General features: G+C 40.4%; 1 protein-coding gene across 2 annotated transcripts in view; it reads right to left on the bottom strand.

Annotated features, from left to right (window-relative positions):
- Window positions 1–27,603, bottom strand: part of ABTB3 (ankyrin repeat and BTB domain containing 3) — a 317,704-nt gene that overhangs the window by 129,899 nt on the left and 160,202 nt on the right. The window contains exon 2 of one of the 2 annotated variants that reach the window (XM_089671210.1): window positions 5,651–5,800. The exons of the other annotated variant lie outside the window; for it this stretch is intronic. Within the exon in view, the coding sequence (XP_089527336.1) occupies window positions 5,651–5,800 (150 nt within the window). The remainder of the gene's footprint in view (window positions 1–5,650; window positions 5,801–27,603) is intronic. 2 annotated transcript variants of the gene reach the window in all.

Here is a 27,603-nt window from a genome sequence, read left to right as displayed (position 1 = left end):
CTTACCAGGCTACAGCCAAAATATGGCTACAGAGCGTCTCTGCTGTTCCTAGAGGGCATCCATGGAAGTCCTCCTGTATCCATGGTTCCCATAAGCCCCCCCCAATCACAGCAGCCCTTTACCATGTGATCAGCTGTGTCCAGTCACAGCTGATCACATTCTAAACACACTTGCCGGTTATCGGCAGTACTTTCTCCATGCGTTTTCACAGCCTGAGGAGAGCAGAGCCGGTAATCGGCAAGCGTAACAAGGGCATGTACACAGATAATCAGGGCACTGATTATCAGTGCCCTGATTACACTGTTCAACAAATTTATATTTTTTGCCAGTTTTGGAAACAAAAGGATCCATTTCTTAATGAATTTCACATTCTGAGTTCAAATATAACAATGAAATTTGTCAATTGGCTCTAGTTTTTCTGTAAACGGAAAGTTTTCTACTATAGGCGTAACGACTACATAATGCACAATAATTATATAGATAGATGTCTTTCCACAAATATAAAGCAAGTGATATTGACTACATAACAAAGCCTAAATGGCATAATATATTGCATAGGATTACCAAGAAAAATTATAGCCATAAGCTAAGTTGAATCATTTTAATACTTAGGATTCTCACTAGTTTTGTCTTCAGTTTGTGTCGGTTTTGCTTCTCTTGGCTTTTCTCTTGTATTCGAGGAAAGGGCTATCTCTGGTGCTTTAGGAATTGGTAGCCCCTCTACATGAGGAACTGGACGTATTGCCGATGGAATATTTGGATAGTGCACAGATAACTTTTTCTTCTTATTTAGCCCTTTTACAATTGGAGGCACCATACAAAAGTAACAATTACTAACATGATCTGTTGGCTCTCTCCAAATCATTGGCACAGCGAAAGGCATAGATGCCTTTTTTCCATTCAACCATTGCTCCAGTGCCGTCCCACAAGAATTGCAGCATATATGTGGTGCCCAGCTCTTGTCCTGGTCTCCTATCTTGCAGCCAAAATACAAGTTGTAGGCTTTCTTAATCGTTCCTGTTATCCTCCTTTTTTGTGAGATAAAAGTTATTTCACCGCAGATATAGCAGAAATTATCTGCTTTATTCACACAAGTTCGAGGCATTACTGAGTAGCCTATATAAGCATAAAACAAAATGTAAAGACGCTGTCGAACTACAATCAGCTACAGATACTGCAGCTTTTATGCAGTGAAGTGATGCAATTAAAGGCTAATATTGCATCATCTCAGTATACATGCAATTTTCTATTGGTCACCAGTATCAATTGCGCAATATGCAGCTGAAGTTGCATCATAATTTTGAATGGCTTACATCATTAGATGGGTGAATATATCATGGAAACTAGAGCCAATCAACATTTTTTAGGGTCATTTTCGTTTTCAGCACCCCAAAATTATGTAAGATTAGCTAATTTTATGCCCAAAACTTTTTACCTGTTGAACAGTGTTATCAGTGCAGCCCCATCAGTACTGCCTAACAGTGCCCATCAGTGCCTCCTCATCAGTGTCACCTCTCAGTGCTTCCTCATCAATGCCCCCTATCAGTGCCACCTATTATTATTATTATTATAGAGTATTTATAAGGCGCCAAAGGGTACATTAATGCCCATCAGTGCCCATCAGTGCCACCTATCAATGCCCACTAGGGCTGCCTATCAGTGCCACATCAGTGCAGCCTCATCAGTGCTTCCTCATCAGCGCCCATCTGTGCCACCTCGTCAGGCCCATCAGTGCTGCCTCATCAGTGCCCATCAGTGCAGCCAATCAGTGCACATAAGTGAAGGAGAAAAATTACTTATTTGCAAAGTTTTATAACAGAAACAAAGAAATTTTCTTTTTCTAAATCTTAGGTCTTTTTTCATTTCTTTAGCAAAAATAAAAACCCAGTGGTGATTAAATATCACCAAAAGAAAGCTCTATCTGTCTCAAAAAAATGATAAAAATTTCATATGGGTACAGCGTTGCATGACCACGCAATTGTCATTCAAAGTGTGACAGCACCGAAAGCTGAAAATTGGCCTGGGCAGGAAGGGGGTGAAAGTGCCCTGTAGGCAAGTGGTTAAAGAGGAACTTCAGTCTTTAAAAAAAAATTAAAAGTCAATAAATAGACACCCACCAGACCTGGGATCCAGCGCTGTCTTCAACCGGACCAGTTCTTAACTGGGTTCTTAAGGTCCCAGATGCCGCCATCTTGACTGTGGGAAACTGGCTGTGACTTCCTGCACCAGGTGCGGTGTGCCTTCCCGTGTGACATGTCCCAGAAGGTTGGGGGTGGGTGGGGACAACTTCCGACTAGGCAAGAAAAGTGGAAGTGTGGGGGAGGAGGAGGATGAATGGAATGTACTTTAAGTGAAATTCTGATCCAATATAATTTTTAAAGTTATTTTAAATATTTTTAAATCTTTCATTTACTAACTTTATATCAATAATGACAGCACTCTGTCCCTGTCTGCCAATTGTGCTCTTTTGTTGTCATTCTGTCACCCAAGCTTCCAATGAAGACTATGAGCGGCTGTTTCACCACACATTAGGCATGCATAATCCAATGTTGCCACCATAAGGGAACCTGCGATGAGAAATGCCATAGAGCTATCGCTGGAGTGCATACAGACAGGAAGTGACCGCAAAGTGGCTGCAAGAGATCAACAGCACTGAGATACAACAAAGAATGGAAAAATGGTAAAAACAAGTATTTTATTATGTATATTTTTGGCAATTGGTTATGACCTACAATGCTTTACCAAACTTAGGGGTTGATTTACTAAAGGCAAATAGACAGCGCACTTTGCAAAGTGCAGTTGTACTCTGCAAGTGCAGTTGCTCCAATGCTTACTAAATGAGCAGAATATCTGCTGACTTCAATCATCCAATCGTGTGCAAGCAAAAATGCTTTTTTTTTTTCCTTGCAGGTGATGGGTATTCTTTGCAAAGTGAAGCTTTACCTCATTTACTAAGGTCTGGAGCAACTGCATTTGCAGATTGCACAGTCTGTTTGCCATTAGTAAATCAACCCCGACATGTCATCCATTAAGATTTCTGCATGTTTTTTAAGGCTCCGTTCACACCAAGGCGTTTTTTAGTGCTTTTTGCTTTTTACAGAAATGCACTACAGTCCATTTAACATGGCTTCCTATGGAACATGTTCACATCTATGCTTTTTTGATCTGCTGCGTTTTTGTAAAGGGTCAGGGACTTTTTTAAAAACAAAAAGCAGCGTTTTTACTACAATAGAGGTCAATGGAGAATCTGCTGGAATGCATGGTAGTGCGTTTTTGTCACGTTTTTGCCGTGTTTTGCGTTTTGCATTTTTATTCTGCCCAGCAAAAAGAAATTCTACTTTAATTTCTAAAAAAAAGAGCTGAACATGGTAGAAACGCATAAAAAATTAATAAAAAATGTGCGTAGAAAAGCGGAAAACGAGCTGCGAAAAGCACTGCAAGACAGACAAAAAGAAAACTGCATAGGTGTGAATGGAGCCTAAAAGAGATACTATTGTTAGGATACAAGTGAATTAATCAAATAGTTTTTTGATTTAAATACCTTCTAAATCTTCCTATATCATATTAAAATTGATGATTTAAAGCAGAAGTTAAAATGTTTAGTATTATAACTGCACCTTCTGGACAAAAACAACAAACTAAGTACTGCAGATGGCACATATGTACATCTTTAAATTAGTTACATTTTTCTAAAAAGTTCTAAGTAAAAGCTCTCGGCAGCTGAATAGTGGCTTGAAGAAAGTATTTTCGATTGCGGTGGAATTTCAACAGAGACATCCTTCCTGAGCTCATCATTGAAGGAATTGGGTAACAGGCATGCTGCACAGACTGACAAGCTCTGTACTGTCATTCAACCTATTGACAAGCTCTTCACTGATATTCATATTTGTAATATCTGAGAAGCAAAATGGTTAGTAAGCAAAATAGATGTTTGACAATAAAATTGTTAAGATACTCAAGATATGCAGTTACCACAATAGCCCAACAAGCCTTAAGCAGTTCCCCCCACAGTGCCACATCAATGAATCTAAGGCCTAATTATAGTGGGAAGAGCCTATCTACACACAGGATCATGCTCAGAAGCTTCCACCACACATATATGAAAATGGTGTCACCGGTAAACTCTTATGTTGTAACTATGCTAAGTCTCTGATAACCTCATCTTGCCAGCTGGTGTTACGATCTTGGAAGTAACTCAGGGAGTAGCAGACTGTCACATTTCACATTATTTCATAGTTTAAATTACATTAAGAGCCACCTGACAGCACTATGTTGAGAACCCCAGGTCAAAAGACCAGATGTTTTCAATCTGCAATATCAGTGAAATGATAAGATGTAAACTAACAACAAATCAGATGCATACAGGAGCTTAGGAGTGCAATAGTAGGACCAATAAAGCTGTAAAGAGCCATATTTCTGAATGTAGGTAGGAGTTTATGGTATACCAAAAGGGGAGATTTCCTACCACTTCCTGTCCTGTAGACATAGCAGTAAGTAGGAGGAAATCTTTGCAAAGTGAGGGAAATCCTCTCTGACAGTTGTCATTAAGATAGGGAACCCAGAAGGAATATTTTCCCCTCTATTCTTATTCCGAAGTCAACTGAAAAATTTGAATTTTCCATCATTTTCCGACCCATTGACGATGGTCACCAACAAAAAGAATGTTTCTCCTTAGCGGTGACACAGAGAGCAATAAAAAAAAGCTCAACATGGAGAGAAGGTCAGCACCAGGGGCGGACTGACCATTTGGAAACTCGGGCACTGCCCGAGGGCCTGGGGTCAGTAGGGGGGCCCCATGAGATGCCCCTGGTACCTTTTTCATAGGCTTTTTTTACTTTGGGCAAGGACACAGGGGCCCGATGATCCCTTATTGCCCGGGGGCCCCATGAGTTGTCAGTCCGCCCCTGGCCAGCACTCAAAAAAAGTCCAAGTTGAAATTTTCACTGAAGTCCCATACCAGAAAAAAATACATTTTGGGGGAACCCAGGCCCCTTTTATTAAGGATAAAGATAGAACTGGCTGGTGTGTTCCTGAAACATTGGTGTTTTTTTCTGGTTTAGGAGTTCATTGAATATTTTCACTTGGACTATACCTGAGTGCTGGCTTTCTGCTCATTTAGAATTTTCCATGGTACCACCTGTGAGCATGGTACCTATCCTTATTTATGGTTCAGAAGTCTGTGCGATACTGTATATGTTATTTCTAGCAAAAAAAAAACTGACAGGGGTTCCAAACCCTCAGCACTTTGCCTAAAACTGAAAAAAATAGGCAGAAAGGACCATAAAATATATATGTTGATTGTCTGCTGTGGGAAACAATTTTCAAGTGAAAATGATTGCAGCAGAAAAAATGGCTAGTGTTTATATAGGTAGCCTACTGCATGTACATGTGTGTCAGTTTGTGCTTGTGCATACAGTATATAGCCTAACAAATACATGTAATCCATCCTCTCATAACAGATGAAAATCAATTTTCCATACCAGCGACAGGTACATTCATCTTTGTTGCACTGCCATAATTACAGTGGACTAAGATGAATTGCATATATTGTAGTTACCATGGCTGTCTGCTGCAGAATGCTGTGTGTAGCTGGAGGATACAGGAGGAAAGAGGGGAGAGGGAGAAAGAATATTCACAGACTTGTACTTACTGAGCTCTGCAATACTTCCCACACGTGTGGCAAGCAAAGACTGCTCTATAGTCCTCAGTTCTGATTGGCTAAACATCTGTACATCACCTGGTTTATTGGGTCTTTGGTGCTCTCTATGGAGGTTCAAACTGTCTGGAAGGCAGAGGACTCCTGAAAATACAAAACCAAAAGAAATAAGATTGCTGCACTCTTAGCCTTACAATTATATAAGGTCATCTATTTATGGTCAAGAGCTCGTTGCCCACCTAAAGGGTAATAACCGAGATATCACTTTAGGGTGGAGGTCGGTGGGTTGAGTCATCCACTGGCTTCTTGCATCTATTCCAGTCAGTTTCCAGGTCTTCCCACCCTCCACAGCCATTAGGAGAATTGAGGGAGCTCTCCATTTCCCCATAGCTTTCTCACAAGGTGAAGGAAAAATTGGAAACCCCAGAGAGAAATTTTCCAAGGTATTATCGACTCTCAACGAGAGGATAGGAAAGTCATCCACAAGTATGCAGTAGCAATCATAATGAATGATGGGGTTACCCTACCTACATTTTGGTGTGTAATAGCTTCAAGACTGTAGTAGCATCCTCTGAAAGTGGATGTAGGCATACCCATATAGGACAAAACTTCTTTTTTGTTCGGATTTAATAGGGGATGGTTAGACCCTCTGCCAACTTTATCTAGGTCATGGTGTAGCTAGTAGTAATTAGTCACATTTAATTTGTTCTGTAATGTTGATGGCATTTCATAGCTTATCCAAGCCACTTTTTCAGTTCCAATGACAAAAATGCTGGGTATCTTCCAGACACTCATTAGAACGGAATATGTGGCTTGGAGAAGCTACGAAACAAATCATCTTGAACACTACAGGACATGTCCAGTTAAATGTGACTACTACTAACTAAAGCATCTGTCAAGCTATTATTGCTGTTTAAAACAAAAATATGGACCGCACTATGGCTCTTCACAACCCAAACAACAAAAACAAAAATGACTGGTGCAGCTGTTCAGGTGTATACCACTGATGCTGAACAAAAAATAATTACAGCGCTCAACAGTGAAAATCAACCGTGTCCTTCCAAATGTCCAAGTGAACCTTCAAATAAAAACTTTCAATTCACAATATGCGTGTATATTCTTCTCAAAGTGCTCCGTGCTCAAAAGGCTTGATAAAGTGACAGGTGCTCTTTAAAAATTGCTCTTGAAAAGTTCTCTTCTTATAGTGACCCCCTTAGTGACCACACTCAGATTTGATGAACCCCTTGCTTTTGCAAACTACACTTTATCTGGCGGTGGGTATTTCTTTTCATTTTGCCTTCCTGTCGCTTATCAGTCCTTCCTTCCAGCCATGTTCTTAACATTGGATGTCCCGTACACTGATGGGAACCAAAAGAAGAGAGGATGCCCTCAGTGTAATACTGACTGAAGACAGAGGGTCCCGGTCAGGCATCTGTTCTTCATGCTGCGGTTCTGAGACTTTCTGCTGAACACTGCCATTTGAATGTGATGTAAGAAGCCCCAGCAGACTTACAGATGCCACTCTATAATATTCTTTGCTTCTCCCCTGGCCCCTACATAAGAGACTGAAGTTGGGCCAGCACAGACAGTAATGAGACACTGTAAGAAGAGGAGAGGGCTATGACATGTAAGGATGGAGGGGCTGTGCTATGCATTTGAAATATTGTGTACAGGGGCACAAGTAAGAATTAAAAATTCTTGATGTTTGTTGACAGGGTCTCTTTAAGCGTTCCAGGTTTGGGGACTTCAGGTTTGCTCAGAAAAAATTAAAACATTACATTGAGGGACCTGTGGGTCCCTGCTTTTAACCTAAAGTTAGGATTATTGCTTCTTCACAATGACAGGTTTACTTAAACTCTGGGTTCCTTGGGAGAAACAGCAAGCCAGTGGGTGAGTCAGTTTACCAGTGTTTACCCATAAATTAAATATTTGTTCTAAATTAGCTGGTAAATCTCTATTAACAGATTAATAAAATGCATGCAATGATCTTATAAATAGACTTAAATACTAATTAAAGGGTTATTTAATTATCAAACAATGGATTAGAGAAATACTAGTGCTATTGTCCAAAACAGCCAATCAAACGTGAGCTTGCATTTTCTAACATGTACAGGAAAACAAAATCTGGCCAATGCCTTCAATTTGTTCCAGTTTTTCACTGTTTGGCATTTGATATTTGCTCTACATATCTTTAATTGGTACTTATACCTTTGTGACATAATACAGTGGCTATATATATATATATATATATATATATATATATATATATATATTTATTATATATACACATGTTATTGTCAATACATATAGGATTGACAACAAGGTGAGGATGAACTGTAGAGACTTTATTTGAATGCAGAGTATAAAAACGTTCCAGAAGAAAAGCAACAATAACACTTTTCAGTCAAACAAGACCTTACTCATAGTAACTATAAAGTCTCTACAATTCATCCTCACCTTGTTGCCGATCCTATATGATTGACTTATTGGTTCAGCGGATGGAGACCGCAGGAGTCACTGGGTGAGATCGTTATACCTTCTGGAATATGTCATGAGGGTTGCAACACTTATCTTTTGCATGTAAAATATGTTATTGTGCTCCATATTTTATTGGCGCTTAGCCCATATGTATATCTTGATAAAGATGAGCTAAGCCCATGGAAATGTCAGACACAATAAAACTTTTTCTGTTTGCTTTAATTTTCCTACTATAAGACCTGTGAATGCCTCCTCAACACTTAGGCCCCATGCACACAGTGTTTAACTCCAGTGCATGTGACTTCAGTATTTAGGTGTCCCGTCCAACCGCTGCTGGCAGAATGTTGAATGCTATGAGAGTATGAAAGTTGTGCGGCTGAATGGAGAAATTAGCTGAACATTTAGGGTGATATTCAGGGACAAATGCCCAAATACCCAGAAAGTATGAAGTCCCTTCTATGTGTATGTGTGTGTATATACAGTATATGTTTGCAGGAACCTGACTATGACACCTTGTGGGACATCTCATTTCAAACATTTCCAAGCCATGAGTATTAATATGGATTTGTTCCTCTTCCTTCCCCCCCATCTTTGCAGCTATAATAGCCTCCACTCTTCTTGGAAAGCTTTCCAAAAGAGTTTGGAGTATCTGTAGGAATTTGTACTAATTTTGCCAATAGAACACTTTTGGGGTCAAGTATTGATGATGGATGAGAAGACCTGGCTCACAGTCAACATTCCAAATTATCCCAAAGGTTTTCAGTAGGGTTGAGGTCAGGGCTCTGTATAGGCAACTCATGTTCCTCCACACCAAATTCATCAAACCTTGTCTTTATGTACCTGGCTTTGTACACAGGGGTACAGTCATGCTGGAAGAGAAAAGGGCTTCCACAAACTGTTGTACATTGCTGGAAGTGTACAACTAAAATGTCTTCATATACAGTAGTATTAACAGTACCCTTCACTGAAAATACCTGCATTCAATACTTAGAGGGGTGTTCATGTACTTTTGCCATATAGTGTGCATACGGTATATTAAATGGACAATACCTGTGCTCCCTTGTGGCCTGTTAACTTGCGGGAGCCCTTAGTCTAACCCCCATGACAGAAACAGTATAGAGATGATCTATTATATTAGACTGAATATACCCTAAAATCCAGAGGTTCTGGTTGCACAGTTGGCCCAGTGACATAATGGAATGATTTGCATGGCCCCTTCCACTGTCCCTAAATAAGGGGATTAAACCCCTGGTGTGTTGTATCTATAATGGAAATGATGACAAGTAAATACTCTCCGTTTTAAGAAGGCTCTACTCTGTCTTGCAGTATCTGAATCTTGCAGTGTGCCACATGGCAAGGGTTAAATGCTCGTTTAGTCTAATGGTACAGAAAAAGGCAGTAATACTTATCCTATTCCTCACTTCCATGGGCTTCCTCCCAGCTACATGACTGGTCCACCAATGCCACATATCTTGCTGCTCTTGCAGTTGCAGGCCCTCAGAACAGTATTCTTGACTTGTACGTAAGGACAGTGAGAGCCCCCCACAAACCTGAGCATCAGACAGAGGAGAAGATTGCCAGAGGAGCGAGGAATATGGTAAGTATAGCTACTTATTCTGTTATCCCCAGACAAAATGAGCACTTAACTCTTGCACTGTGTGGGGAAAGCCCCATTGCAAGCATAATTTTTAACTTCTGGAGTTCAGCTTTAAATACATTAAAATAAGATGCCAAATTATGATTTATTTTTTTTAATAATGAAATCTTTTTATTAAATGCCTTCTAATGTTATTTCTTTAGTATTCTTTGCAGTGGAAATTCCATTCATCCTGAAAGAAACTCCTTCTGTTTAATTATATAGAAACAATTTGTTCTAATGCTACTGAAGCAGTTACTGAGCAGCAAGAGAAAGGACTGCAGAAAAGAGTGGATGACATAGGATCTGCTCTAAAAATGGAATAATCTCTTTACACAATTCCAAAGGAAATGTCATTATTTAACTGTTATATACAAAAGAGAAATACAATTTGAGAAGAATGGACTTGGGAGTTAGTATACTCCTCTACTGAACTGCTTTTCCTGCTTCTTTGGCAATATCATCCTTCAGCTTCATAAATTGTATTTCTGTTTTTAACTCTTATATCAAACCACTGACATATGCACTCAGGGCATACAGTTTTTTTAATGTACCTTTCCAGCACCTATTGGCCTTTCATTTTACCTCCCGCCACTCCGTTTAGTGGTAGGAGCCAAAAGAAAAAGCTGATATGGAAGAGCACATAACCCATGCCACATGGGTCAGTCAGCATTGTCACACAGGACATCCATAGACGGCTCAAAATTCAGCCGAGTAGAAATTTCGTATCAGTTGTACAATTACAGGTGATACGAAATATATTTTCTAATGCAAGTTTTAGGGTTACAGAATGAATTAGTGTGGGGGTTACAGGGAAGAGAAGTGTGAAGGTTTTGATGGAGGGTTATTTTTAAGGTTACAGGGAATGTTAAGGTTGCAGGGGGAACATGCAGGCTTAGGGTTACAGGAAGGGTTAGTGTTAGGGTTACAGGAAGGGGGTATTGTAAGGGTTATAGGAAGAGTTAGTGTTAGAGAGAGTTAGTTTGAGCAGGGCTTATGGTAGGGTCAAGGCCAGATTTCTGAAGAGCCAATTAAGACTTGAACTAAGGCAATGCACATTCACCAACACCTTATGTTCTTGGCTCCAGGTTAGGGTTAAAGTAAGAGTTAGGGTTACATGGAGAGTTATTGTAAGGGTTATAGAAAGAGCTAGTGCTTGAGAGAGTAAGTCTGAGAAGGGCTTAGGGTAGAGTCAAGACTAGATTTCTGAAGAGTCAACAAAGACTGCGGACTAGGGCAATGCACAGTCACCAACACCCTCCAGGTTAGGGTTACAGTAGGGATTAGTATTAGGGTTACAAGGAGGGTCATTGTGAGGGTTATAGGAAGAGTTAGTGTTAGAGCGATTTAGTTTGAGAAGGTCCTATGGTAAGGTCAAGATCAGATTTCTGAAGAGCCAATAAAGAGGGTGACATAGAGTCACCAACAGTCACGAACAGCTTATGTCCTGAGCTCCAGACTGCTGCTTTATCTATACAGTTTGTATATTTCCTGATGGAATAGTGTCCTGTGTCTGTACACCTAGAACAGAATCACAGCTTATGGGTGAAGATCTTGGTGGCTGTAGCAAACACTCAAACAATATTTTTGAAGGTCAACATTTGGAAGGGTTCCATGTAAACAGTAAGTCCTAAGAGATCTTCAAGCCATAAGCTCCAGGTTTACTAATGCCAAGTGGGCAAACTGTCTCTTTATGCCTTTACAACCCCAGCCTCAGCATGTCTTGTGTGGCTATGATGTTTAAACTCATCAGCGTGATACCAAGGCTAGTTTGTTGACTGGAAGAGGAGAAGGGTGATGAGACAGCCGATCTAGTGGTGTAGAAAGCATACATTTGAACCTTGATAGGGAACCAGTCTCTACTGTGTGAGCTTTGGGCTAAAACCAGCCCGTATCAATCTCTTAGCGCTCACAGCTAGTGTATAAAGTTTAAAATACCCTTTCCAGTTCCATACTGCTGCTTCTAAGAACCATATATAACAAAACAAGGCAAAAACACAATACAACAGTACGCTGTATGACAAAGATTAATAAGACAGTTCCTACAAGAAAAGGACCACACCCAAAGCTGTAAAAGAAACCTATATTAAAGAGCTATAGCATTTCATATGAGTTTACTTTGAACTCTAGCTCCCCTGTGAAAATGTACTTAAAAAATAAACAAGGACTCTATTGATCCATTATCACATCATTTGACTCTATTTTACAGATACAAGTTTTGTGTTTTTATATGATTATTTTTACTTTTGTGATCTTATTTTGTCAGTCACACATGAAATCTTTCTTTTGTTGTACTGGCCTTTATAGCAAATAAAATGTTCAAAACATGTTTCTGTATCTTGACTACCTCATCAGCCTCTTAGAGAACAAGACAAAGGCAAACATCAGGCAAATGTTAAAGAATTAGCAGACAGCACAGTGATGGGAAGATGAGTGCAAGCTGCTGCAGTGATGGCAATAGGGCTCATGCACATGACGTTTATAATATAAAACAAAGGATATTGCTGGAATTTTAAGTTGTCCAAATGCTAAACAAACTTTTGTGTAAGATGTACATACATACAAGTGTGCATAGCTAATGCAAGCCTATTGGTTGCTAGGATGCAGGGAGCTATAGGGTTCATGAAAATGGGTGTAGAGTTTACAATGTAAAACAAAGCATATTGCTGAGAGTAAGATCCTGCATTTAGGTTGTCCAAACTCTATACACATGCAACTCTTGTGTAACGTATACATACATACATACAGGCATCCAGAGTTAATGCAGCCTATTGGTTGGAATGACACAGGCAGCTAAAGCCGCCCAGCATCCTTTGTTGCTAGGTTTCAGGAGGCTTATGCTGCCTAGTGTCCATCATTGCTAGGCTGTAGGTGGCTTTGCTGCTTAGCATCCTTTGTTGTTATAATGCATGTCACTATGGCACCTAGTATCCTGCATTGCTAGGATACAGGTGTCTGTTGCCACTTACCCTCATTTTTTGCTAGGCTGCAGACAGTCCTTGTACCCCAGTAGAGTATATTTGTGCAACATGCATGTGAACATTAGCATTTTACATGAGTAAAATGCGGTCCATATGCAGGACCATCTGTACAAATTTTTTTATTTGCTGTTACGGATCTGAATGCAGAGCAGGTTTACTGATCTTTGCACAGCTGTATGCATGGAGCAATAGTAACCATACATCCATGTACACATCTGTAAAAAAGGCATGTACATGAGCCCTTTAGGAACCCTTAGCTTTGCCCCAAAGCATAGGTTCATTTTAAGCCTAATATCACAATTAAAGGATAACAAATGAAAACTAGAAAATCTACAATTTCTGGGGAAATTGTGTGAAGTGTTCTTGCCTGCACCAGTAGTCTACAACTGGAGTGGGCAGAGTAGCTTTTGTCACTCTGCTGCCTGCTCACACACCTGAGTTTCTATGGCAACTCACTTTACAGCAAGGGCAGAGGAGCGGTTAAAAACAAACTGCTCCAACTTGCTCACTTCACTGGCGGTTGCCATCTTCAAACGGTTGTAGCTTTAAAACTATAAATCCTACAGTGAAGAGCTTTATATTGTGAGAATCATAAGACCCAGACCTACATTTTGCTGCATAGTATTTCTCTGATATATTAAAAATGAATGCACAGTCGCAGTGTAGAAATTGCCCTTCAAATTTGAGGTGTCTAGAGTGGAGTTTCAATGAATGGGCAACGTGAGTTGCAAACAAATGGTCATATTATGAAAACTATCAGGACTATGGCTTAGCCGTGGACATTTTTAGTGGCAGCAGGGATAGCTGAACGTTTTGATATACGATTTGTGTAGGTGGGCTTGAAAAGGAGGGAGTGATGGCAGTTTAGAAATCATGTCCTGATTTTTCAGCTCACACTCTAGCTTTTGTCAGCTCCCACTCCAGTTTTGAACATTGCGCCATTCATTCCTATGGGACCAATTTCACCAGAAAAACGCCGATATTTTGTGAACCATTCGGCGAAATGTTCCACAAAGTAATAGCACACCAATCGGGAGCAATCCGCACGTTTCGGTATATTACTGTCTATGTCGTGTAAAAACTGTGGGAGGAGTTAGGGTGGTAAATTTGGCTATAATAAGAATATATATGTGAGATAACAATAAGTGTTCTTGCAAGAACACTTAATAACAGTAAATGGTCTTGCCATGCAAGAACACTTAAAAAGTAATGGTAAAACAATACCATTGTAAATCATGCTGTATCTGACTTTCTAAGGACTGAGAACATGAGATGTGATGTACTCCCTAAATAAAACAATCTAGGAAATAAATCTTAAAAGCCTCTATTAATCACCGCTCACTGGAAGAATTCCACTTTATTTTATTTTTAATAGTGTGGAGGATTGATAGCAAACATGATGCAAGTGTGATTTAAAAAGCTGCCACCCCCTGAATCTCTGCCTCACGTCTTCCAAAAAGATCCTTACAACAGACAGTGTGTCACTGATATTTCCAAGAAAGATGGTTTACTCATTTTTAACAGAAACCCTATTAATGGATAACACCTGCTAAAAATAAGATAGAAATATAGCTGAAATGCGTATATAGGAACAATTTTACTGGATAAAAGATGTGAATGGTATAGTAGTTGTGATCCACCTACACTCCTGCTGCATAGATCATAAACTGGAGTGTGGGTGCACTTTACAACCTGCAGTTCTGTACACTGTGTCACTGCTCCGCCTACTGGATGCTCATTCGATTGCTGGTACCACTGGTAACACCCACCATAAGCTTTCTCATATCTGTAAGCGAATCAATGTACACCTTCCACACACAGCACAGCCTGTGATTGAGCATGCATGACTATCCCCAGGACAAGTGGCTTATGGGGGCAGTTGGCCGAGAGGAGGAGCTAGGAGCGCCAGTGGGGAAAGAAGAGGAGGATCAGGGCTGCTCTGTGCAAAACCACTGCATAGAGCAGGTAAGTAAGACGTTTGTTATTTGAAAAACAAAAGGTTTACAATTGCTGCAATTCTTTTTATTTCATGGTATTTGCACAGCGTTTTTTTCAAATGCATTTAAAAAAAATACACTTTAATGAATTAAAAAAAAAAGAACATAATATATACCCCAATTATTCTGTACAATATAAAAGATGATGTTACGGTGAGTAAATAGATACCTAATATGTCATGTTTTAAAACTACACATGCTCCTGGAATGGCAACAAACTCCGGTACTTAAAAATCTCCATAGGCGACGCTTTAAAAATTTTTGCAAGTTACCTGTTTTGAGTTTCAGAAGAGGTCTAGCACTAGAATTATTGCTTTCACTCTAATATTTGTGGCGATACCTGACATATGTGCTGAGAACACCGTTTACATATGCGTGTGCGACTTACGCATGCATTCACTTCTGTGAGCAAACACAGAGAGATGGGGGTGCTTTAATTTTTTTTACCTATTTATTTTATTTATTATTTTTTATGCCTTGTTGATGTCAGAGGTCAGAGGAGAATGGGCAAACTGGTTGCTGTGACAGTCCGATGGTAGGGTCAGAATTTGATGTAAACAACATGAAAGCAAGGATCTATTCTGCTTTTTATCATTGGTTCAGGCTGGTCATGGTGGTGGTGTAATAATGTGGAGGATATTTTCTTGGTACTAGGAAGGTGTACCTAATAAAGTGGCCGGTGAGTGCAAACATCCCTTGTAATAGAAATAAGGATGACAGGTCCTCTTTAAGGAGAGATCTGGGGTCAAAAAGACCCCTTTACCTCTAAAAGCAAACAATAAAAAAAAATACTTTTGTCGCTCCAGTCCTCCAAGGTCATAGAGGTGATCAGAGATGATAGAGTTTCTTATCACTTCTGTGACCAGCCTGCTGCACCAACGTATCTTTCATTGGGCACGCCAGTTGAAATGGTAAGCCCGAGAAACACCAGTAAGCAGCAGGAGGTGGGGATGTCCCCTCCCACTGCTAATGAAAGTGATCCAGTGGCTAATCGGCCACTGGGACCACTTTCTTGAGAAAGCTGGCCGCTGGCTGAAAAAAAAGATACTGGAGTAGCCATAACCCCTGTAAACCACTTGCAAATACATACATATATTGCGGTAGATAAGTGGATATATCAGCCATAACATTATGACCACTGACAGGTAAACTGAATAACATCGATTATCTCGTTACAATGGCATCAGAAAGTGGGTGGAAAATATTACGCAGCAAGTGAACATGCTGTTCCTGAAGTTGATGTGTTGAAAGCTGAAAAAATTAGCAAGCGTAAGGATTTGAGCTTTGACAAGGGCCCGACTGGAACAGAACTCCACAACTGCTGCTCTTGCAGGATGTGCAGTGATCAGGACCTACTAAGAGTGGTCCATGAAAGGAAAGGCAATGAACCAGTGACTGGGGTTTTGTGTAGCCACGGCTCATTGACGCACGTGGGGAGCTAAGACTGGCCTGTGTAGTCCAATCCAATAAAAGGAATACCATGACTCAAACTGCAAAAATCAAATTGAAAAAAAAGTTCATGCTGATTCTGATAGAAAGGTGTCAAAACATTAATAAAAACTACTGAAACATGAAAGAGGTCAGAACACACAGTGCTTTGCAGTTTATTGTGTATGAGGCTGCGTAGCCACAGATTCGTCAGTATGTCCATGTTGACCCGTGTCCACAGCCAAAAGCACCACAATGGGCATATGAGCATCAGACCTGGACCACTGAGCAATGGAAGAAGGTGGCCTAGTCTGATGAGTCACGTTTTCTTTTACATCATGTGGATGGACGGGTGCATGTGTATCACTTACATGGAGAGGAATTAAAGATCTGCTCTTGACACTTTGGTGCCAGATACCACAACATACTCTCAGAGGTCTAGTGGCATCCGTGCCTTGATGGGTCAGGACTGTTTTGGTGGCAATAGGGGACCTACTGAATATTAGGTGTGTGGCCATAATGTTTAGGGTGCTGGTCATAATGTTATGGATGATCACCGTGTACTTTAAAGTACATGTAGACATTTTATTTAAAAAAAAAATTGTTCCCTTCTTCCAAAACCCTATCAATACACCAAGCTGCATGCCACCGTGCTCCTGTAGGTCTGTACTTACCTGCCCTAATGGCTGCGGCCCCCACACTGTCTGCAGCCCGGGCAATGAAAGGGATGTTGCTCCTGCAGGGCAGTTACATCCTAGTGAAGTCTATTGACTGAGTTAATGTGCAGGCAAGAGGCACCCAGCACTAGATTTTTACTGGCCGGGCTGCAAACAGTGTGAAGCAGCCATCAGAGCAGGTAAGTGCTGACCTGTAAGTGCGATGACACACAACTCTGTATTGGGAGACTGAATGAGCTGGGGGGATTTGTTAATAAAAGGTTTACATGTACTTTAAGTCAGAACTCCACAATTTACCCACTCCCCTAAAGCCCACCTCCCCACTCCCCAAAGCCCCCTCTGGTATTCTTTTTAACCCTTATACACTTCTTTCTTGAAGTCTTCTTGCTGGTTCTGTGACATCACTGCAGCTTCATCCTCCTCGGTGGTGGGCATCTTTCCAGAAGTCCTGGAGCAGTCTAGTCCCTGCCTACGTGATAACGTGCCCCAGGGGGTCTGCAAAGTCGGAGACAAGGCTGGAGTGTGGAAAGGGTAAGTACCTTATTGGGAGAGTAGCCATAGAAAAATAATTTAGTCATATCTATCTATCTATCTATCTATCTATCTATCTAAAGACATGCTGGTAGGTTAATTGGCTCCTGTCTAAATTGGCCCTAGTATGTGTATGTATGAATGTAAGTTAGGGACCATAGATTGTACGCCCCTTGAGGGCAGGGATTGATGTAAATGTGCAATATATATATGTAAAGTGCTGCGTAAATTGACAGCGCTATATAAGTATCTGAAATAAATAAAATCTATCTATCTCTCTATCTATCTATCTATCTATCTATCTATCTATCTATCTATCTATCTATCTTTAGCAATTATTCTGTTATCTATCTTTTTATCTTCCATGTGTAGATTGCTCTTGCTCATTTCCCTACACCCCGAGGGGCAGACATCAGGACAGTGTGACATTGCAAATCTTTATCTTCTTCAAGCAGGAATAAAGGAGGACAAGAGTCTCAGAAATCCACTGCAGCATCCCCTGCCAGGGATAAAATCGTGCAAGGCTCTTCCTTCTGCCTCTGCAAAATGCATCCGGCTGCTTTTGGCACACAATGAGTAAGAGTTAATTAAGATTAGTAGAAACCTGCTGTTTCACAGAAAAACATCTATTAAGGCCAGCAGATGAGTTCAGGCAATCCACATATTATCAGGATTTTACCAGAAAGTGAAAGGCAAGGCAGAATGGGCTGCATTGTGCAATAGGTTGCTACAAGATAGAGGCTGCTAATAATGTATCGGAGTCATGCAAGGATTAACTCCAGTTCTGAGATTTCTAAACTCACGTTTTGAAGATTACAATATCCCGTTCTTGAAATAATGTTTCTTTTGTAAATGCAGAAAATGATGACACTGGCTTATTGGATATACAGGATAAAAATGTTTCCATTTCTTGGTCTCTCACTTTTATCATATGTATGAGATCAATAGATAAAGGAAAACAATATACAGAAGGACACCACCAGCTGGCTAAAAGAAGGTATTGCGCCCTGGTGTACTGGTGTAGATGGGCGTTCATATCAAAGCCAAGCCTTTTCCATTTGAACACAGCACTGCTCAAATACATATTTTTAAATGGAAAATACAGCATTTGATAAGAAAAGCTGAGTTTGACCTGCGTTGCCTGCAGTCCAAATGTACCTTAATATTACCTGCTGGGTCTAAAGAAATACAATGCAAAACAGGCCAAACTTGACCTCTACTCTATCAGTGACATTACTTCATTGAAGTCAATTAGATTTTGCTGTCCTGTGTTTAATGTGCTTTTCAAACACAAGTACAAATGCAGGGAACACAACCCCGTATACAAGCCCTTAATCAGGCAGTGGTGACAGCAGGAGGGATTGGGTTAAGGGGTAATGGGGGTTGTATGTGTCCAGCCCCATAGGGTAACATCAGGGGAGCATGGGTACAGGTGAAGAAGTGAAGCGGTATACATATCTGGGGTAGTGAGAAAAAGGGGGTATGCAGTTGCAGTGTTCAGTGTATACAAGCCATTTAAGTGATTCTAAAGGTTCATTTTCTAGTATAAAATAACAAGCATGTCATGTTTACCTGCTCTGTGCAAAACCATTGATCCTCCTCTTGTCAGGTCCCCACCAGCACTCTTGCTCCTCCCCACCGCTGAGTGCCCCCACAGCAAGCTGCTTGGTCTGGGGGCACTCATGCATGCTCGCTCCTGAGCTGCCTCTGTGTGTCTATAAGACTCACAGAGCACAGCTCGCCCCCCTCACTCACTCACTCACTGGCTGTGATTGACAGCAGTGGGAGCTAATGACTCCACCTGCTATCTCTAAGCCAATGACATGAGAGAGAACAGAGAGCTTCGGCTCTCATGCACATCACGGGATAAGGATCAGGCATAGGTGATGCGGGGGAAGTTGAATTCAGAAGGTTTTTTTTACCCACCTTCTACCTTTACAACCACTTTAACCAGATTTTTTAATAAACTGTGGACTTGGATGCTTTTAAGGATCTTAAGCGTACACTCATGCAAGGGCCATATTCCATGCATCCATTCATTCCTGTGCAGGGAGTCCAGCCACTACTGCTGCCAATTTGATATCAGTGTGGGTGCAGGTGCATGCCCCTGAACTCACATTCACAGCTATTAAATTGGGAGCAGCAGCTGTGTCCGTGCAGCTGTTGCATTCCAATTGACCTGAATAGGACTGCCTTTACTGGGATGCACTAAATACCTCTGCATCCCCATGCAGGCTAACACAGCCCTTGCATTGGTGTTTGCTTAAAGTATAACAAAAGGCATTTTGTTTTTAGTTTTGGATAGAATAGAGATGGATTAGGATGCTTGTCGGTTCTTATTGCGGTGCCCCCATTTAGGAGATTCACCCTCTCTATTTGTCCTGTTTACCATTATTATTAAAAGTAAAAGTAAAAGAAAATCCGAAAGTTTGGGTTGTCCCCAGAAAAGTAGTAGAATTGGGAAATCTTCCAATAGGGACACTAGTTCAGATAATTTTCAGGGATTTTCTCTCACTTCTTGTTTGGTAATGGGACAGGAAGTGAAGGGAAATCTCCACAATGGGTTATTGAAGGTGAAAAAATAATCTGAAAGGGGTTATAACTCCAAACCTATAATTCTACTTTAAGTACGCCTGTGTGAGCAAGGCCTACACCTGCACCTGTAAAACTTCAGGCCAGTGTGTTTCCTAATTCTGAGCACTGCCTCCTCATTGGGATGTTTTAACTTTTTTTTTTGTTGAACTGGATGGACTTTTGTCTTTTTTCAGCCAGACTATGTATCTATAGAGAGAGATATCATGTTACCCCTGTAAAAATCATTAGTAAGACCTCATCTGGAATATGCAGTTCAGTTTTGGGCACCAATTCACAAAAAGAACATTGGGGAACTGGAGAAAGTACAGAGAAGGGCAACCAAACTGATAAGAGGCATGGAGGAGCTCAGCTATGAGGAAAGATTACAGGAACTGAATTTATTCTCTCTTGAGAAGAGGAGATTAAGGGGGGAGATGATCAACATGTATAAATACATTAGTGGTTCATATAGTGAACTCGGTGTAGAGGTATTCACCCTGAGATCATCACACAGGACAAGGGGGCATTCTATACGTCTGAAAGAAAAGAGATTTAATCTCCAAATATAGAAAAGTTTCTTCACAGTAAGAGCTGTGAAAATGTGGACTAGACTCCCTCAAGAGTTGGTTCTAACCAGCTCAGTGGATTGCTGTAAAAAAGGCCTGGATTCTTTCCTAGATACACAGAATATAACTGGATACTAACATTTATAGGTAAAGTTGATCCAGGGAATATCCGATTCCCTCTCGGGGATCAGGAAGGAATTTTTTCCCTGCCGGAGCAAATTTTGTCAGGCTTTGCTGGGGTTCTTTGGCTTCCACTGGATTAATTGTGGGTATAGGATTCTAACTTTTTTTTTTTGGTTGAACTGGATGGACATTTGTCTTTTTTCAGCCAGACTAACTATGTAACTATCACTATAGCTCTGGAACCTGGTGATGTGTGCTTGTTTGGCCCACTTTTCACAACTGAGAACTTCTTCAGCAAGCTGATTTCTAATCTGTTCTACAGGCATTGTTACATGGTCATGTGTTCTCTAGAGACTTGAGATATTTCCTGTGAGAACTTTATCTGAAAGAAACATGGCACTTTTACAAAACTATCGACTTTTAGCGGTGCCTTGGTTTTTTCTCCTATAGTTGTACAGAATGATGCATTCTTTTACAACCAACAAATGCTTTCTGGGAATACAAAAAAGGAACCTGTATGTTTATTTAGCAATGCATACATATCATTTCTACTGAGGTTAAGTAAACTTTTGGACAAAGACTATTCTACATATGATAAGGGAAACTATATTCTCATTTTTCAATAAGAACAAATTTGGAGTTGTTATTGTAGTGGATACTTGAAAGCAGTCACCGTGCCATGGCCTCTCAAGAAGCCCGCTGTGCTCCAGCCATATGACAATTCAAATTGGTGACTGAGGTTCATGGCTGAAAATATGTTCATTCTGCTCAATCACTCAGGTCTTCTTCCCTACAGTGCTCGCTCTAGATTTAAACACTAAAGGTGAAATTGTCCACACCTCCTGATCCGACACTTCCTATACTTTTCATCCTCACTGCTCTCTCTGACTGAACGATTAAAGGGAAAATGAATACTGTAAATGAAGGTACAGTTATTTTTTTGACCTACCCAATTCTGAGCTAATAGAATTTCCTTTTACTGCCGCAGATGTATACAATTTGTATACAAATGCAGCGACCTGTGGAAATCCCTGGGTCCTCTTGTCAAAATCATCTTTCTCCTGGCCACCCTTGCACACTTGACCCCCATAGACCTCTATAGGGTTTTTGTCCAAGTGTCTCCATTATTAGGAAATGTCCCTGCAGAAAGGGGATGGGGGATGGGAACAAGTGGCTAATACAACCCTCAACATGAATTTTGATGTTTCCAGTGAAAAAAATTGTTAATGCTACAACATACAAAGATATTTTAGTCAACTCTGCACGCCCAACCTTGTAACAACAGTTCAGGGAAAATCCCATTCTGCTCCAGCAAGCAAAGTCCATAAAGGTATGGTTTGACAAGTCTAGTGTGGAGGCACCCTCATCTCGATCCTTAACACTGCAATTTGTGAACACTGAATGGAATTTGTGATGGACTGGAACACAATTTGTAAAATGGGTTTTTCTGTCCAATATTAGTACCTGACCTCGACATTAAAGTGTTACTAAACCTACAACAGTAATATCAGGGCGGACTGACCATTTGGAAACTCGGGGTCAGTAGGGGGCCCCATGAGATGCCCCTGGTACCTTTTTCATAGGCTTATTTGAGTTTGGGCAAGGACAGAGGGGCCCCATGATCCCCTATTGCACGGGGGCCCCATGAGTTGTCAGTCTGCCCCTGAGTAATATCAGTCTGTATATGCAGTAAAGCATGCTTGTTATACTCACTGTGGAACCTAAGGGGTTAATCTCCTGCAATGTGTAAAAAGGATGTTTGATCCTATCTTCTCTGCTCCTCCCCTTCTTCCACATTCCCCATTTAATCTCCTGATAGAACACAGCCTTTGGGACACTCTGCACATGCTTTGGTGTGTACTGCTAGAGAGTTTTTTTCTTTTTCCAGGGAGGGTGCATGTGATCAGCACAGGACCAATCAGCGCTTTCCAGAGAGAGGGTCAGGGCTTATGCAATCTCATAGGGCAGTGAGAGGAGAATGAATATTCCTCCTACAAGCTTTAACTAGTGCTCAGCTGGACACTGATAGAAGTCACAAAACTGCTATATACTGCTGATGTGAAAAGGTATTTAGCAGTTTATAAAATCAAAAAACCACTTTCTTAATAAATAAATCCAATTCCCCACAGCACCATCAACACCTTCACCCCAAAAGATGTACAATATCAACAAACAGAAGATGTTATACAATAAATCGTCAAAAACTATGTGCAGTCCAAACCCTATAAGTCCAATCTTTAAATCAAATTATTCTCGTGTTCAAAAAATTCCTCCGATAATATACCTCAAAAAGAAAAAATATTCACATAGTGCATTATCTTTTTTTATATAGCTAAATAAATAATAGTGACTTCATTCAAGTGAATACCCAATCAAGTGAATACCCAATTTGATCCCTTATGATTAAGTCGATGACGAAACGCGTCAAGGGGATGTGACGTCAACACGCACACGAGAACCGGACGTTGACCCGTGGCCATCTTGGATGAGGGAAACAATCATCTGATTTCCCCTGGGCACTTCCTGGATAACAGTAAACCACTTCTGAGTACTTTTTAAAGCGTTTTTATGCTGATAAAATGTGAGCATCCTGATTAAAGTTGTTTTTAAGATTGATTCTGGCGGTATTATACTATTGTGTTTCCTATACATTTATACTTATATGGAACATGCTTGATGTGGATATATGGAGTCTCAAGGCTGGTGGATCCTGATGCTAATATGAAGGCAGACTATACTTTGTAAAGATCTATAGGAGGACTGTCTCCCACCTTCCGTTCTGTCCATGTCCCCAGTGCAGCTGGGAATTTTATACAGCAGTGTTGGCAGCTAGTGCACATGCTCAGTTTTTAGTGAATTTCTACCCTGAACATTTCCTTCCTATCACATTTGAGCAGCCCATGTGACTATAGAGTTAAACATGTGGGCATATACACACTGGTAAATGACAGCCCACTCCCTCATTTCTCCTCCATGATGACCACTAACCATATAAACACAATAGGGGTGGGATATTATATCTTTACTGATGGAGGCTTCACCTCCCTGTTATTCTAAGACACAGGGAGGAGGGGCATGACATAGGCTGTGACTGTCAGAAATCCGCCCACACCATGTTATTGCCAAAAAATAATAAAGATTTGAATTTCAATTATTTATTTTGTTTATTGATATTATTTTTTTTTTTTTACACTTGTTTTTTTTTTTATTTTGAAAATGCAACCAGCAGCAGAGGACTAGAAGCTTCTTTTGTTTCCCTGCAAACAGGCTGGAAAGGAGCTGGGTCATGTGACAGCTGTATATCCATTAGGAAAAAGGTACTTAGATATTTTTTTAATTAAAATAATTACAGTTCCATCATCCATATGCAGAAAGAGAAGGGATAATGTAAATTAAACAGCACGTGTTTAGTATCATTTTAAGGGACTCAAATTCCACTAAATACAGGACTTATCCAAGTGCACTGTACATAAATTACGTACTTATTTTTTGGCTGCAAATGCCCAAAAGGCATTGTTAGCTTAGAAAACTGAAAAAGGTTCAAACCTGTTTTCTTCTTCCCACCTTTCTTAAAAGAGGAAATTAAAATTTGTCAATAGGGGCACAGATGGCAATAAAAACCTGACAGAGATTCTAACCATTCCCCACTCTATCAGAAACTAAACGAAAAAGTTTTAGCAGCAGTTTAAATTCTCCATAAAATTCAAGAAACATCTATGCCTTATTTAAGACATTTCTATGGCTGCATAGCGTGAAGAAAAAACCCCAAATAATTAAGATCTAATTTGTTAATTCTACAATATAACAATATCCTTAATACTAACATAAGTGGCAATGATTTCTGAGAAGTAGGTTAATGTAATTCATGGCATTGTCATTAGCTTTGCTCCTAGTTACGTTCCAGAAATGTCATGGGCCTTCAGGGAATCTAACAAAACATATCTTTCAAAGACTAAAATATCCAACTCAATGGCAATAACATATTAGCACAGGGTAAATATCGTATGCTGGGAAAGGACGACTGGTGAGCCGTGAATAATACCATTCATTCACATCAAAGTTGAGGTTAACGTCCAAATATGAAAGGACAGCTATTTTCAGAGGGTACAATGGGTAGGGTGTAGGGTATGTTTTGCTGAGACCTGAAATTTTACATATCGCAGAACAAGAAATGATTGTGAGAGAGGCATGTTTAGGAGATTTGCTATAGAACTGGAGAATGCTTTTTACTACTAGGCATCAGCAATGATGACTGCAGCAGAAAGCACAATTCCCAAGTTATCACCAGCCAGAAAAGTTTAATACAAGTTTCAACCCTTTTGCTGCCAAAGACATGCCACCACGGTATGGCACTGGAAGCTTTAAAATTACTTTTTTTTTTATTGTAAAGCGGACTTCTGGCTATAATGTAGAATCAATCTTATCACTTATACAGGATGGTAATGTGCATCTCCCCCCCCCCCCCCAAGGCCAGGAGCTCTTATTGGTCTGGATTGCCAGCAGAGGAGTATTGGTACAAATCTATTTACCAGGAGTGAACCTGGAAGTGCTCAGCCCTGAGGTCTTCTGGGTTTAGATGTGTAAAACTTACAGCCATGGAAAGAAGCAGATCAAGCTCAATTCTTTGCTTAATTTGCTAGGGTAGAAGGCAGGGGAGACATCAGGCATCTAATAGACCCTGGGTTTCTAATTAAAGAGAACCTGCCACCTTAGCAATTCTATCATATAGTGGGCTTGTTAGCCCCCCTGTAATGGCAATACAGTTTAGGGGAAAGAGTAAGCAGTAGTTAAAAAAAATTATCTCACAATTAACACACAATATTAAGGTTTTACATATTTTTTTACCTATTTACTTGCCACAGTCTTGTCAAAAAACTGGAAATGTGTTTATGTGAACAAAAATTAATTTTAGTGTAATTTTTTACTGAAAATATAGATTTGAAAAATAGCTGCACAAAACACAAAAATGTACAATTTCTTTCATTCTACAGGTATTACAAAAAAAAAAAAATATATATATATATATATTGTTTTTGGAGGGTAGGTAATTTTCAGGCCTACAAAAATGAGTGGTTATCCAAACCGACGATCCTAGTGCTGCCAGGCGTAAGTACTAACCACTTTGCTATTCAGCCCCTTTACTTCCCAAGTAAAGTAGGGGTGCCTAGGGATGTTATTTTGTTCTTTTTGAAAATGATCAAGGATATGCATATATAAAATATAATATTCCGATCCTGTTGCACTGTGAACACATGCACAGTTAATAAGACATAGAGGACAACTTTTCCCACCATACGCAGAACATTGGGCATTGTAATACAATTGTCTTATACTCAACAAAGCCACGAAACACTACAACAACCAACATCATCTGAGCACAGTGAAAATACGACACAATTTTATATAATGTATACAAAGGACACAAGCTGACCACTGGACACATATGATTCTATATAAAGTATACAAAGGACATTATACCATAAAACACAAGTTGACCACTGGACATGTACAAATCTATATAATGTATACAAAGGACATTATATCTTAAGGCACAAGCTGACCACTGGACACAATCATAATGTATATCTACTACTCTCATTATAGCCACAAAACACAATGGGAATATATTTGTATCTATTTCTTTATATTTGAAAAAAAAAGGGTATTAGGCCTCATTCACTTGGCCATACAAGGGCCAAACAGCATGTAGAGCAGCCTCTTTCAACCAGGGTGCCTTGAGGTTTTTTCAGGGGTGCCTTGGCAAACTGTCTAAAAATTGCCCAAAATTGTATACAGGGGGTGGAAAAGCCTGTCTTTTAGCTACACGAAGCCAGAGGTATTCAATGTGCACCATTACGACCTTCTAGCTGCCAGCATCTTAACAACTAATTACATCATCAGTTGATAAGGAAGAAGTTGGTTGCCTGCACAGCATCCTTGTTTGACACTCCCCTGCCCGTCTCCATCAGCAGTGGGGTCACATTAGTTGAGTAATGGAGGAAAACTAAGGGAGAAACATTGGAATACTAGTCAGTACCAGTGTGCAAAAGTGTATTTGCTTTAGAAGAATAAATTACCTCCAAGGTTGGGTGTCCTATGTGTGTGGACGTTGCTGCTTTATATAAAACTTTTAGAATAGTTTTCTACATTTTAGAATAGGGTGTCTCGAGACTGTCCATAATTTTAAAGGGTGTCCCAAGACTGTCCATAATTTTAAAGGGTGCCTTGAGACTCCATAATTTTAAAGGGTGCCTTGACTGAAAAAAAGGATGAGAATCACTGATGTAGAGGCAGTGTAATGACATTCCCTCTGTTCCTGTGTACAGCTGCCCAATGAGATACATTAGAGGAGGCAGCTGTACGTGGCTGTGTACCTGGGGTTTTGTAAAGCATCTGCATGCCCACTGATGTATGAGTGTTATCCCATGTTGTGCAGACAGCTGGATCCTAGAAACATTTTCACTGTGGGATGTCCTGTTCTCTTAAAAGGGCTTAAAAGAGAACTAACATTTTTCTGGCCATACTTCTCTTGTGGATCTCAGGAATGCTATTATTTTTTCTCTCCTGTGACCCAGAATCAGCTAATAGTGGCCTAAAGCACACTGTCAGCTGACATCACAGAGCCACTCCAGGCTCTGGAAAGATCCGGACCATTTTGTCGGGATCCACCTAGCTGCTTGATGGACATCTAGCTTCGGCTCTCAGCGTGCAACCCTCTTCAGCTCAGTGTTCCAGTGATCACTGAAGGGGCAGAGGGGAGAGTGGTGACTGACAGTTACTGTTCTCTGCCCTGAGAAGACCGAGAATTGAGCAATCAGTGGCCACACGATTGCTCATTTCTCAGGCTTAATGCTGGCGGGGGACAGCTGCAGCGAGAGATAAGTATGTATGTTTGTTATTTTACTAACCTCAAAACTCTCCTTTGATAGCTTCAGGCTCAGAGCTGAGCTGCTGTT

Source organism: Staurois parvus, unplaced genomic scaffold (genome assembly GCF_062004578.1).
Source record: "Staurois parvus isolate SC_StPar_1 unplaced genomic scaffold, SC_StPar_1.0 ptg000101l, whole genome shotgun sequence".
Lineage (NCBI taxonomy): Eukaryota > Metazoa > Chordata > Amphibia > Anura > Ranidae > Staurois > Staurois parvus.
The sequence above is the reverse complement of the archived record's forward strand: the minus strand, read 5'-3'. Positions and strand labels throughout refer to the sequence as shown.